We start from the raw sequence: 14,984 nt of genomic DNA, 5'->3' as shown, positions 1-14,984 counted from the left end.
ACAGAGTAAGAAATTGGAGTGATTGCATGTGCTAAAACGGGGTGGGGAGCCTTTCAATCACCATGTCCTTTGAACGACAACTCCCACAATCCTCGACTATGTTGATGGAAGTTGTAGGGCAAACCATCTGGCAGGCAAAAGGTACCCTGCCCTCTGCACTAAGGCAAATGAAAAGGAAGAGACTCTCTAAGATTAAGTACTTTGCATAACATACGCATGCTAACTCCTAATGGAATAGAAAGCCTGTGGTTTGACCTTTCACTCACCTGGTGCATAATTCTGGATGAGAATTAAAGTAATTGCAAAAATAACTAATAATTAAAGCCTCACAGAGGGTTATGTGGACTTTGTGGACAAGGACAGTGGCAGTTTAGCATCTACTCTGGAGGCAAGAGAACAGGCACCTGCTAATTGAAATTAGGTTGCAACAGCTGATACTTCCACATGGGAAAATAGAGGGGGCAAGTGGGAGGAAATGCACAGAAGGAGGCTTTTATTGCAGAATCCAAAGCTGGCTATAAGGAAGAAGATAAATCACAGAAAGGTTATGAGTTGTTGGAGAAAGGAAGTGCTTTCTCTTTATTTCTTTATCATTATAGATTTTGTTACCACTAGTCTTAAAAGTTCAAGATTTGTACCCACACAAAAAGCTTCTCTGAAGCATTAAGCCACAATAAAAGTGAATAATAAAATAATACGCTCAACATCAGCATGGAGCTAACTAAAAAAACAGCAAGGGAATTAGCTTATTCCTTAAAGGAAAGAAAGTCAAATAATAAGCATTACACAAATTGTGTGTTGTTTTTTTCTTTTAAGGAAAGTGTCATAGGTGGTATATATGGTCTTCGAATTATAGTTTTATGTATAATTCTGATTATAACAGTGTATGACAACACTAAAGTCCCAGTGAATTCAAGTGGACTTATTCCCAAGTGGTGCCATATATGTTTGCAGATGAAATGATATTTCCAGATTAAGACAGCATCTGGGAAGTAGATACTTATTCTTTAAAACAAAAAATCATGGAAAATATCGCCATTGTTTTGAAAGCCAACCAGACCTATGTGCCAGTATACTATTGGAACTTTAATACATTAAAGCCAGAAATAAAGTCTTCTTGTAGGGCACAAGTTCAGTTGTCCTCTTTAATATATATGTAGTATGTAGGTTATGTTACATGCTGAGAACTGGGTTGGCAAATTAGTAATGATATGCAAACACGGATTTGGATCCCATGTGCAGGGAACCACTTGGGTGCTAAGTTTTTGAATATGAAGTATTTTATTGCATTTAGCTATAGGCCATTGCATAAAATAAGAGTGTGTTTGTTTTGGAAAAACACAAAAAGAATATAAAAGAACATGTTATAATAAATAAATCAGAATTTAAAACACACCAGAATTTAAAACACATCATCATCACCACCACCACAATGAATTTATAGTTAGTAAAAAACTGAATGGGTCCACTACCTTTTTGGTAGATGATTCATAATTACAAAGAAACTTCCCACTCAAATCAAGCCAGCAGATACCCTAAATGCTTTCTTATGTCTAAAAGCATAAGAAAGAGTCCATTACCTGCAATAGAGCTCTGCTCTACTCTGGGGTCACAATAAACTATAATTCCCAGCATTCCATAGCATTGAGCCAGGGTAGTTAAAATGGTGTCAAACCAGATTATTTCTGCAGTGTGGATGCAGCCACAAAATAGTAATTTGGAAATGGGGAAGGGGTCAACAAAGTTCTCAATAATATTTGCACATTTTCATATCCTTTAGAAAATTGAGGAATAATCGCTTGACATATCAAAGTGTAACTGGTTTTAAATTGTCTAGTTTTAATTGCGAAACTATTTAATATTTTTAATATTTTAAAACTTTTGTAACAGTTCATTGTTTTATATTAATTTTATTGTAAGCTACCTTGAGATCTTCATATAAAGGGTGGGATATAAATATTTAAATAAATAAACACATACACTACAGAAAAAAACAAAAACAAATACTAGGCCGATAGATAATTTTTTTCATATTTGGGAGTTTTTTTTATAAAAGAAAACATAAATGGGTTTTTGCACATGAAAACTGTCAAACAAAAGAGTGATTACAATGTTTTGTGCAAAACATCATTTCATAAAATCGCTCCTCATATTCTGAAATGTGAACAAAACTTGCCTTGTGATGAGAAAAGTTTTGATATTACCTGGTTCTTACATGTCAAAATGAAATAAGGGGAATTCTGAGGTTAAACATCCATACTTCACTATCAAAGCTTGTTTTAATATTTTAAGAACATATCAATGAGGCTCCGCTACATACATTTGCAGAGATGTAATTACCCCTTTAGATAGTAATATATTTGACTGATACAGAAATTTGGTATTCTAACAGGCATGTTCATTCTGATAATGTGTGACCACATGCTAACTCATTATCACAAACCATACAGTTGAGGGGAAGGATTCTAGGAGTTCTGGTCCAAAAGAGTAACTTTCCCAGGCTCTGCATAAGATTAAAATTGATCTACACATAAATCTTGACTTCTGTGCAGATCACTGTGTGTCTTTATTCAATCTGGATTTTTTAAAAGGTTATCAGCTGACGTCTGCAGAGTGTTATGATCTGAGGAGCAACAGAGTGGTGGCTGATCAGTATTGCCACTACTACCCCGAAAACATCAAGCCAAAGCCAAAACTTCAGGAATGCAACCTGGATCCTTGTCCTGCAAGGTAACTCAGTTCATCATTTTGAAACACAGTTTACATTGAACAAAAATAAGCAAGTCAAGTATTCTGTTGTTTAACTCTTTAGGAAATTATTAGGGTATTCTCTGGCATGGAATGATAGATGGATGACTATGAGTGCATTTATTGCTAACAAAAGAACTAGACAGATGGTAAATCCCAGAAACTATTGCACTGAAAGTAAACAGAAAAGCAATTTGTACACATCTCTGTCTCTGTACCTGGGCTTTTCCTAGCACAAAGTTGAGCAAGGCTACCACCTCAGGCAGCATTTGTGGGGAATAGAAATGGTAAGATGTTGGAAGACAGAGGTGAACATGTCTCATAGCCTGGGTTGCTCACCCATCCACCTCCAAGTAAGACTGCTACCCTTGGTGTGTTCGAAAATATTGTCCCACAAGCATTAAAGTAAGATTCAGTTACTAGATTGTTTGACTTCTGTAGTGGTGCTATCTTGTCCTTTATCTCAGGCAGCCAAGTGCCAGGGACCCTATATGTAACTTACAATTTGTGATGTTGGGACAACATGCTGTCATAGGGCCAGAGCAGATGGGCAGGAAAAGCTGCTCAAACTTGCTTTTTCTGAAAGTGGGTCAAAACTGCACTGTTTGCACCACCCACTCCCAAAACAAGCCAAATATGCACTGCCTGACTGCACAATGCAGCATCAAATCCCATCGCTGGGGTTTTTAGTTGTTTGTTTGTTTTGCCTCCCCACCATGTATGTGCACCATCGCACAAACACACTACCTGTGACCTCTAATTACCTCCCAAGTTCTGCCCAAATGCCATTGCATTGGATGACCACCCAGTCTCCATGCAGTCGCATGTGCAATGCTCCACCTGTACAGCGCACCAATGAATTGATGCGTGAGTGATACACTGGCAAAGCACAATCATGGAGGCCCCTCATACATGGCATGGCAGAGAGTTGGACTGGATGGCCCTTGTGGTCTCTTCCAACTCTGTGATTCTATGATTCTATGGCCCTTTCATCTGCATTCACCCATGTCCCCAGTTGGACTGTCTGGCTTGTGACTGTTGTATTTACATCCATTGGAGTGGTCGCACTTTCATTTATGCTACAGCACCTCACTGACAATGGGCTGTTTATATGCAGGTGTGAAGATTTCGTGGGTTAGGCCAGAGTATCCTGGCTTCTTTTTGCTCCGGTTTTTAGCCCTGAAGTGTGGCTTCATTTCTGTTTCCACCCACTTTGGAAGCATGCATCATATAAACGCCCTGCCTTCAAAGCAGCTGGAAGCTGCTTTGTTTTGCCCCTCTGTTTCACTCCATAGTCTCACTTGGAGAAACAAAAATGTAACCTGTCAGACACGGGTCCAAAACATACTGCAGGGAGTTCTGGGAACTGTAGTTTAATGAGACATTTAGCCTCCTCTGACAAAGAGCTCTGATGCCACATTAACCTACAATTCCCAGGATTTCCTAACACTGAGCCAGGGCAGTTAAAGAGGTCTCAAACTGGATTATTTCCACAGTGTGCTTTGTACAATGGCTAATGTGCTGCATGAGTCTCAACCCAGTCTGAATAATACAAAGTAAATAGAAATGCACAATCCCCAACCTCTCAGCATGCAATAATTAAAGAGAAGGGTGCATGATCATTTAACATGTCAGGGATACTTGCACTGGCCTGGATATTTATTTCTGTATTTTTTTGCTGTTCCTTTTTGAATGCTCACCTTTCTTATTCATTTTACTGGAGTTCGTGCATGTCATTAATCTTTGGGAAATTACCTTAGTGCTGTTTTCTAGCTTCGTTTTCTGTGTGATCTGACACTGCACATGCATAAACGTTAAGACAGGTGTCTGCATGATACATGCAAATCAAAAGAGAGAGTGAAAAATAACTTCTAGGCAGATGTCAGGAAGTAATTTTTTACTTTTCCACAAGACATAGTTAGGTGAGGTTGTTGACATAAAGATCCTGAAGGGCAAAAGAGTTTAAACCTCTGCTGTCTTGACAGAATGGAATGAAATGGCCTAAACTGAACTAGGGAATATAACACTTTGTTCATAGGTGCCATTACTCTTTAACAAGGCTATTAATGCCCCATTGTGCAATAAACAGTGACACTCATCATTTTGCTGTCTCTTTATTAGATTTTTCAAATATATTTAATTCTTTCAATTTTTAAAAAAGTTTAAGATCCCTTTCAGTATTTTTTTCTCCTGAGTGAGATTGGGATTACAAACACTGGCACATCAGTTCCCCCAAACAAAGACTACCTCCCCCCAACCATGCACTTCTAGATCAGTTCTTCTATGGTTTTTGAACTGGATATGGCAGCTATATGATCAAAATATTAGTTGCCCTCTCTTTATAAAGAGTATCTAGTGCTGGGAAACAGACATCCTACATAAGTGTAGTGGACCTTTGGGTTTTTCATCTTAGAAAAATGAAGATTTCTAAAAATTTAAACAGAATGTAATAGCTTTGTCTCAGAACACAAGGATCTGGATTCATTGATAGAAATTGCTTTTGCAAACAAAGAAAGCAAAGCAAAGCATGGATTTAGTTGGTATAGAACAAACAACTGACCCACCAGGAAGACCAAAATATCAATTTTGGCAACTGGTTTATGGCTTTTAAAATAATAAATGATGATTTTATGGACAATACTTTTCTACAAGGGAGCAACCAAGCAACCCTATTCAGGCATTCCATCTCTGTAAATAATCAATAGTCATAGTTCATAGCATACTCGCTGTACCTCTTTGTCACTGTCATGATCCTCTCTCAGAAGTTTTTAATTGCCTAGGGTGCATCTACACTGCAGAAATTATCCAGTTTGACACCTCTTTAACTGCCATGGCTCCATTCTATAAAAGCCCAGGATTTGTAATTTTGTGAGGGACAAGCAGTCTTGGCAGAGAAGGCTAAAGACCTTGTAAAAAACAAACTCCAGGATTCCATAGGATGGATTTACATCATTTAAAATCGTGTCAAACTGCATGATTTCTACAGTGTACATGGACACCTAGATGCTACCCAGGGAATGTCAAGCGCAGCTTTTCATGCTGTCAATATAATGCAGGGAACCTACAGAAGTACAGAAGCCTCTTACTTCCGACATTGGTTAGTTGTGCATATGTTGATTATTCACATGGCCAGCCCTAACATCAGGCAAAGTCAGTTGCCAGAAAAGGGCAATGAATTGTTAGTTGGTTATTATGTTACTGTTGTATTTTGAAGTGAGTGGTGTGTTCCTGAGATTAGTTGCCCTCATGTATCAACACCACTTGGCTAGCGTTGGTTATCACTTGGCTAGCTTAGGTTAGCTTTGGGTTGTCAGTGGGAGGTCAGAAAGTCTTGGGCTAGTCCTGGTTATTCATCGAAACAGAATGACCGAATAGGCTTCTAGTTGTATGCAAATGTAAGTAATGAAGTGTCAAAGACCCATTTTAAAAAAAGAAAGAAAGAAAGAAGAGATGCTTTGGAAACATCAGGGTTTGAGTGGAGGAGCAGGCGGAAAGAAATAGTTATTGTGTGCACAAAATCAATCCGTACATGGCTGCTAGAGTTTGAGTTTCTATATATTGGTATCATGGATAAGAACATGAAACTGGAAGAGACTCCTCTTGACAGGATGTTTGCTTAACTAATTAAAGAGGTCTATTCAGTTCATTTCTAATTGGCAGGTCATGCCGAAAATGTCTTAACTGCCTTCCTCTTATCCTGTCATCACATCACTGAAAGGTATTTAAATAGACAGCAATTATGAGGCATATATCTGCATTCCCATTTCCCCTACATTCGTGATTGGAATACCCATAGGATTTGGCACATTTTCTGAAAGAATACACTCCCTGTGTGTGTTTTTGCAATGTGTGAATCATTAACAATCTATAAAGAAATGGTACAAAGTTTCTGCCATGTCAGCTGCTGTGTAGCTAGGATTCATATGGCAAAGTGACTTAAATGCTGTTGATGCTCAGATTCGGTCAGGGCCACCTGAAGGTGTAGCTAAGGAGTGGGACAAAATGAAAGCATTGAGGGGGCCCCCATAAGAATTCTGCCCCTTCCCATTAAATTTTCCTTTGGGCCCCAAATTTCCACCATTACAGAACATGAGAAACAAAATATTGTTCATACCTGGAACTCTTATATTTGCTGTGTTCACATTATCTTGGTAACTTTGCATTTCTTTGGATCCCAAAGCTGTATTTCTAAATGTTCAACTGAAGTTTGTTTGTTTGTTTAGTATCCCACCTTTCTCCCAACACAAGATCTAAGGTGGTATACAACATTTTAAAAGCACAATACAGCTTCCAAAAACTGATAATACAAAAGTAAAAATCCTTGTCTAAATACTCTAAAGGCACCAGATCCCATGTGATCTTGGAAGCTAAATAGGGTCAGCCCTGCTTAATACTTAGATGGGAGACTGCCAATGAATACCCGGTACTGTTGGCTGTATTTCAGAGGAAGAAATGGGCAAAACCACCTCTGAGTATTCCTTGCCTCAGAAAACCCCATGAAATACAGACAGACAGATATAGACTGTCCTGTTCACCAAAACTGGTTAACATCACTCAGGTGTGATAGAGGAGGTACCAGTTTGAAGTAAGTGATTGTTATTAGCCTAGGCACCTTGTATATGTGGAATGAGGAGGGTGCATCATCTTATCCTTTGCATTACAGACCACTCCTGGCACTAGACAGTGGAGAAGTAGACACTTGAGTAGCTCAGAAAGTTGATGTTCTTTCCATCTCTACTCAAGCCTTTCAATTTTGAAGGTTGGGCTACTGAGTTCTGATTGCTAATATATTAATTTGATTTTTGAAATATAATGGTGACTAAGTATGCAGGTCATACTGCGGTTATGGTATATATTTTTTAAAAATAACTGACAGTCTTTTTTTTCAGTACAAAACAAACATCTTTTTTTAAAAAAGAGAGCAATTGTGGCACCTTAAGGACTAAGTTATTTGTTTGGTTTTTTTAGTATATAAGCATTCATTGATTAAAAGTAGCAGAGTTTGGAGAACTTAGTTTTCAGACTACAACTCCAAATTGTTGTGGTCACTGCGATATTCTGTGAGATATGATCCATAAAAGTAACTTTTCTAAGCTTTGGTCTACAATGGGTCTCATGCTTGCTTTCTGTATTCCTGAATCTGTTGAATATATGGTAAATAGCTGCGTTACCAGCAGAGGAAATGAGTGAAGTAAGGGGCCGCTAAGGGGTGGCATGCAGCCGTCCCTTTCCTGACCAGATTAGGGCCATGGCAACCTCACGCCACGGCCCTGATCTGGCCACTGGAGAATGGAAAATGCAGCATAGATGCCCCTTTGGCACTCCATCATGTGGATGCAGCGCTGGAGGTGCATCATGATGGTATGCACAGTGTGGATGAGCACCATGGGGTGGAGTTAGGGCATCCAACGTTAGGAAACTGCGCCCTGATTCCGCCCACAGGCCAGTGATTTCTGCCGGTCTGTATAGGGCCTCTGTCTGTATGTGTAAAAGGCCAGAAGGAATAATTTTCATTTCTTAGATCTGTAGACAGAAAGTTGAAACTCTACATAAGAGGAGAGGCATTTGAAGTGAAGCCACAAAATTACTTTGTCAGGACAAGCAGAGAAAGGTGTGTAATGGGGTGTCATTCAGAGTGTTAAAAGGTATGTTCAGTTAAGTATTATCAATATAAAGACTGTAATTAATGTAAGAAAGGAAGGACAGGAGATTTGCTTATCATAAGCACTCTCACACAGGCGCCTGTCTGTAGCCTGAAGTGTGAAAAGAGAAGAGGAGGGCACATAAGTAAGAAACCATCCCGGTAGGATCAGATGCTCTGTCAAACCATGCCTCAAAAAAACAAACAAAAACAAACCTGAGCCTTAAATAGAGTCAAAATGGATAAATTAAACCTCGTTACTAGTTAATTTGGGAGTTGACTAATCCTCAGTAGTCATTCAGCTCAAGCTTGTAAAAGGGAGCATAAGGGAGTATCACTGACAAGTAAATATTAGTAGTTTCTGGATTTGTTTTGCAAGGTTAATTTAGAGTTGAAATTCCTCCCTTTTTTCTTTCCGATGGACTGAATCTCATCTACTCCATTAATGTAAATTGAGGTTGGTGGAAGACACTATTAGTTTTCTGGCATTTGGCATTTTGATTTGTGACAGAGAAAATTTGTACAGTGGTTTACCTCATATTATCATATACATTTTGAATTCTTTTATATTCTACCCAGTTCAAAGTGACTTTTCTCATTCCAGCCATTGAAATGGTCTGTGGTTAAACTGCTCACTCATCCACAACATTATTTGGATATGTTTTTCTATGAAAATTATAGTGAGCCCCTTTCTGTTTACCTCATTGTTCAAGACTTTGTAGGCTGTGCAAACCCTGCTAGAGAATCTGAAAAGCAAATTATAAAAGCATTCACTTTCCATTGCCATAAGGGCACGCTATAATATAAATAGATGGTCAGGCAGTGTATGTCTGTGCACAGTGGAAGAGAGTTTTTGCAATGGATTGTTGTTGTTTTTAAGCCAGGCCATATGTTATAATTATACTGGAGATGACATCATGTTGAGATATTACCACATTTAAAGCCTACTGATTAATCATTAGTAATTTCATTTTTCAGTGAATAATGATGAGCCAAGTGTACTATTCTCCATATTTTTAATATGCTGAATCCCCTAAACTGACCTTTAACTTTTAGTGGAGGCATAAACCATCTGATCTTTGTGATAGTTAAGAGCACAAAACCTGTTATTCCTCTGGTACAGGTACATATACAGAACACATCCCTTCCCTCACCCATACAAATTCAGTTTTAATTCTAGGATTAGTACTCAAGTCTATTTCATACTAGATAGATGAGTTTATATTGTGGATGTCATATTAACTAACTTGTAAATCAATAGATTCATGAAAAATTTAGCAAAGTGAAAATGATAGGTGAGAATGTCCACTCACTTGCTCCAATGTGTTATGCCTTTTGATTTTTAGCAAGATGATTAGATGATTAGATAAGCTATTTAATGCTGTGGTTTTGTATAATGTAATCATTTAGTGTTTATTTTATTGTGTGTACCTTCTACTCAGAGGGTTGGCATTATTGTTCCTAACAGTGATGGATACAAGCAGATCATGCCCTATGACCTCTACCATCCTCTTCCCCGGTATGTAAACCAAATACACAATTTAACAAATGTACATATTCTTTGTGGTTTATTGATACTCTAACAGAGAATGGTAGTTATTCACAATGGCAACTGTCTATGACTGTTACTTATTCATTCATTTCTTTCTTTCTTTTTTCTTTCTGCATTGCCCTCTGATTTTCTATATAGAACCTGAATTGTCCTGAGCTTTCCTATAGAATAATTGTCCATCACAGGAAACCAAAGACCTTGTGAACTGGAATGCCCATTTGTGTGATGGAGATAATCACAAATTATGAGTTATTGGTTTTTTGTCTTGCCCTTTCTTCCATGTGACAGTGTGCACATATTTGATAGATGAGGGGCTAGTGTTTGGTTGGAATTGTCTCACAATGGCATTCACAGTCCCTTGGTTAAGGAAGAGCTTTGAAATCACATTTTCACAAAAATGAACCTTGAACTTTATCACATTGGCCCTGGAACAGGCCTGTAGCATCCCAAAACAGAATGTTCTGGGGACGGGAGGCAGCGGGGAACACATTTTACTGCACAGCGAGAACGCTGCTGCCACCAACCATCCCCATCCCATTCCAGATGCATCCCAGAGGTGGCGATTTTCGGGAATGCTTGAGAAACGTTCCCGAAAATCGCCCCCTGGGGAACACATCCAGAATGGGATGGGGACTTCGGCGGCGGCAGTGTTCTCACTGTGCGGTAAAATGAGTTCCCCGCCACCTCCTGCCCCCAGAACGTTCCATTTTGGGATGCTACAGGCCCGTTCCAGGGCCAGTGTGATAAAGTTCAATGTCTCTGCTCTTCAGAGGTAGAATACAAAGATATAGCCATGTTAGTCTGTAGAATTAGTATGTAGAGAGATCTGAGGAGTAGACTTAAGTCTACGAAAGCTCACGGTGTCAACCTCTTTCTTTCAGTTAGTCTCAAAGGGGCTAAAGGATCTCTCTATACATACTGCTCTTCAGAATTAGTAATTTCACATTATATATATATATATATATATATATATATATATATATTTAAAAGATATTGAATGTGAATAATTAGCTTACAAGGCAAATAATAGACTGTTGGCCATTTCAGGTTAGGTTATTACAGTGTTTTTAAATACTGAATTAACAACTTTCAAAGTAGTCTTAATTGAACTACTGTAAAATAACTATTAGTCCTTCATTGTTCTAATAAAAAGGAATTGTCTCTGTAAATGTTCCTTAACGTATTTTATCATTTTTGTTCAATAGTGTGTCACTAAAACTTAATATTATAATTATTAATTGTTTGAGCAGCATACCTTTGTCTGAATTAGGTAAAGACTTTTTTTAAAGACCTGTGACTAATTGGATGAACACACTACACTCTTAAAGTCCTGCAAATCCACTTTAACTGCTCTGGCTGCTTCCTATTGTATTCTGGGATTTGCAGTTGAGGGAGGGGCATTTACAATTCTCAGCCAGAGAACTCTTATGCCTCACTGAACTACAAACCCCAGAATGCCAAAGGAGGCAGCCAGAGCAGTAAAAGGGGCGTAGGAACACTATAAGAGTGCAGTTTGATATTACTGTGTAACCACTGCCATAATGAAGCAGCTTTATTCAATTGTGCTTGGCTTATTGGAATTACTTTTCCTTATATGCTTTCATTCAGAGACAATTGAGTCTAATCATTGAAGCATTCAACCAATTACAACAAGCCTGGTTGAACAGTAACCTCTGTGTGCGTGTGTGTTTTATGTGTCTTAAAGACATGTATTATCATCCCATTTTGGTTAAAATGACTATTAATCATAGAATGCCCCGCTAATCTTCCTGTATCTAATTCCAATTCTTGATGGAATATAAACAAAGAATGAAAATATACAAAGAATGCTCCTATCCTTTGTTCAAAAATTGGCCCAACCAAACTTAGTACACCAAGGTATATAAGTGTACAACCAAGTGGTTTGCTCATCTTTTGGAACAAAATGTTTTTAAGAAGAGACAAACCTCCTAGAAGCTTTCATGAACATGATTCCTTCCTTTTTTAACTATTTGCTGTAGCAGGATTGGGTGGGCTATACATTTACAGAGCTGCAAATTGTGTGAGAGGTACATGGGATTTGTAGGCCATGTATTCACTTATCCTGTGTTGACTGAAAAGTTTCTGTCATCTTTAGTTCTTTATTTTATTTTCATTTTAGTTCACCTTTAAAAAGTACTTATCCTAAACTAGCAGTTGTGTTGTGGTTAGTACCAAGATGTGAGGCATGGGCCTGGTTTTGAAACACGTTCAAGGCTTCATAAATTATCATTTATGTTGCTGTGAATTAATACCTCTCCTCTCTTACCATCATCATGCCATCACTTTCAGTGGCAAGAGGCTGGCTTGTATTAAGCCAGGGTTTGCTGTTACATAAGAGCCCAGGAAGTCTAGTTCAGAGTCTGTTAACAAACCAAGAAAATGTCCTAACTTTTCCCCCTAGTTTATTAGCCAACAATGAGGCAGAATTTACATAATATGAAATTCTAACAATGCAAAGAAGGACCTTCATACCAAGTATGACATATAATGTGAAGGGGGAGAAGAAAGACAAGGAGAAAAACCTTGGTCCTAGCCCCCATTTATGACTTCATAAGATCTGTTATGAAGCCTCAAATGGTGATTTTATCTGAGCCTTGGTACTGAAAAACATCATAACAATTTGCTTTCAGCTGGCAAGAACCATTTCACACACTGTGAAACTGCAAACGCAGGCTTGCCACCAAGGATGCTTTACTTAAGTAGCCACAGACAGTCTTGTTTCACATATACATGTACAGTAGCATATGCTGGAAGCTGTGCCGGAAAAAACCCTCATGTGCCCCAGAGGAAGTAATGGGGCCCACGCCCACACCACAGGCACAAGCCCCATTACTTCTAATGGGACTCAAGCATACACATTTTTTCCCTTAGGCGGGGGGGTGGGTCTGGAATGGATCCCCCGTGTAAGGGAGGATCCACTGTATATGTACGTATTTGCTGTGGTCACATATTTATAGGTATACACTTAGAAAAAAATCATAGGTACATACTTAAGAAAGCATAATGAATGAATCAGCTAGAGGAAAAGCTGATCTGTTGTGCTACAATCATGTTATTGTCAATACCATTATTCAAAAAATTACAGAGTTGGGAGAAAACTTGAAAGTTATCTAGTTTGACCTGGGTTCAATATAGGATCTGCAATGCATGATGCAATTGTAGCATCTCTGACAAATGACTGTCTAGTTTTAGATTTTGGAGAACCCACCACTTCCTAAAGCACTCTGTCCCACTGTCTAATGGACTACTGTTCTGAAGTTTCACTTAAAGACTGGCTCCAGCAATTGCCTCCAACCTCTAGATCTGCCCTCTGGAACATAACAATCATACTAACTATATGGTCTGCAAGTGATGACCAGTTCATATTTTATAATGCAGATCTAAGTATGTTTGCTCAGACGTGAAATGGTTAGCCAACCTGAAAAACCAGACTGCATTGAGAACCAAAATTGAATTTTATAATAATAGCAGACTTAGTCATAAAAAACAAACAAGCCCATTCACTTATTCTGTAAATGAGAAGGTTGGGATGTGCTTACTACTAGTGTCCATAGAATGGCATTAAGTTTGTGTGCATGTGTAGGAAACTCATATGTAATCAAAACTCCCAGTTAGCTAGAGCAGATCTAGACTTGACTATGCATAGATACTCTTTTCCAGTCATTATACTGACTATTCATCTGTTAGTGATTGGGGCAGGATCAGTAAACATGATCCTGCTTTCCCTCTGATGCATTCACTGTAGATATGGGTGTGAAGTTGCATGAACAGAGTTATTTGAATCAAGTTAATGTAGGAATCAGCAATAGGATGTGCCTAGACCAAATCTATCCTTTTCAAGGAAAAGTGATTGGCAAAATACTTTAAGTGCAAATATCATGGATAATACATACAATGAGCCCCAATAAATGGAGGGGGGAGCGATCCCACAGACACTAGGATTTTTCTGTACTTACTTATTCTAAGTCTGTCCCATCTTTTTACTGCAGGTTGAGTCTACATCATCCTGAATTCTAAAATCTGAAACTTTGAGGGGGGGGGGGTGGCTGAGTTAGTGATACCTTTGCTTTCTGATGATTCAATGTCCCCAACAATGTCCATAAATAATTAAAAGAATTGTGCATAAAATTACCTTAAAATGGAATGTATATGGTGTATATGATACGTAAATGGATTTTGTGTTTAGACTTGGGTCCCACCTCCAAGATATCCCATTATGTATATGAAAGTATTCCAAAATCTGAAAAAATCCAAAATGCTTCTGGCCCCAAGCATTTTGGATAAAGGGGACTCAACTTGTAGTAGGAAATCACTCAGTACAGTGGATCTTTCTTTTACTTAATGCTATAGATTAGTTGTTCATAAGAGATGCTATTTCCCATTTCCTCCTGCAGTTCTAGGAAAATATCTTAGCAAATGGAATTCATGCCGGTGCAATGGGTTAGCTTCACACATGTCACAGCGCAAATGCCTTCATCAATTTGACAAAATTATTTAATCTCAGTTGGGTGTTAAGAGATGAAATACTGACTGATGTACCAATAAGGGTTCCACTGGGAAACTGTGAATATATCAAAAGATAGATTACTCAGGTAGTGTGACTTTTCCTTGACTGCTATTTTATTTTGCAGGTGGGAAAGCACTCCATGGACTGCATGTTCTTCCTCTTGTGGAGGAGGCATCCAGAGCCGCACAGTCTCTTGTGTGGAAGAAGACATCCAGGGGCTTGTCAGCTCTGTGGAAGAGTGGAAGTGCATGTACACTCCCAAGATGCCCATTGTCCAGCCCTGCAACATTTTTGATTGTCCTAAGTGGCTGGCTCAGGAGTGGTCACCGGTAATCACATTCTTCAAATTTATATATGTACAGATTGAGTATCCCTTCTCCAAAATCTGAAATACTCCAAAATCTAAAATGTTCCACTTGGGTGGCTGAGAAAGAGACACTTTTGCTTTCTGATGGTTTTTAATAATTTTGTGCAGGAAACAAAGTTTGTGTATATGGATATACACACTTTGTTAC

The 14,984-nt window shown here is 38.5% G+C and overlaps 1 protein-coding gene across 3 annotated transcripts in view; it reads left to right on the top strand.

The window, feature by feature from the left end:
• ADAMTSL1 (ADAMTS like 1) overlaps positions 1–14,984 on the top strand; it is a 443,438-nt gene that overhangs the window by 276,708 nt on the left and 151,746 nt on the right. For 2 of the 3 annotated variants that reach the window (XM_089489382.1, XM_089489374.1), the window contains exons 9-11: positions 2,592–2,730; positions 9,858–9,908; positions 14,594–14,798. In XM_089489382.1, coding sequence (XP_089345508.1) covers positions 2,592–2,730; positions 9,858–9,908; positions 14,594–14,798 — 395 coding nt within the window. The remainder of the gene's footprint in view (positions 1–2,591; positions 2,731–9,857; positions 9,909–14,593; positions 14,799–14,984) is intronic. The other variant, XM_089489388.1, reaches the window with a different exon arrangement.

The sequence above is a fragment of the Sceloporus occidentalis genome, unplaced genomic scaffold (genome assembly GCF_023333645.1).
Source record: "Sceloporus occidentalis isolate IW3139 unplaced genomic scaffold, rSceOcc1.0.p SCAF_1, whole genome shotgun sequence".
NCBI lineage: Eukaryota > Metazoa > Chordata > Lepidosauria > Squamata > Phrynosomatidae > Sceloporus > Sceloporus occidentalis.
This window is presented reverse-complemented; position numbering and strand designations above follow the sequence as displayed.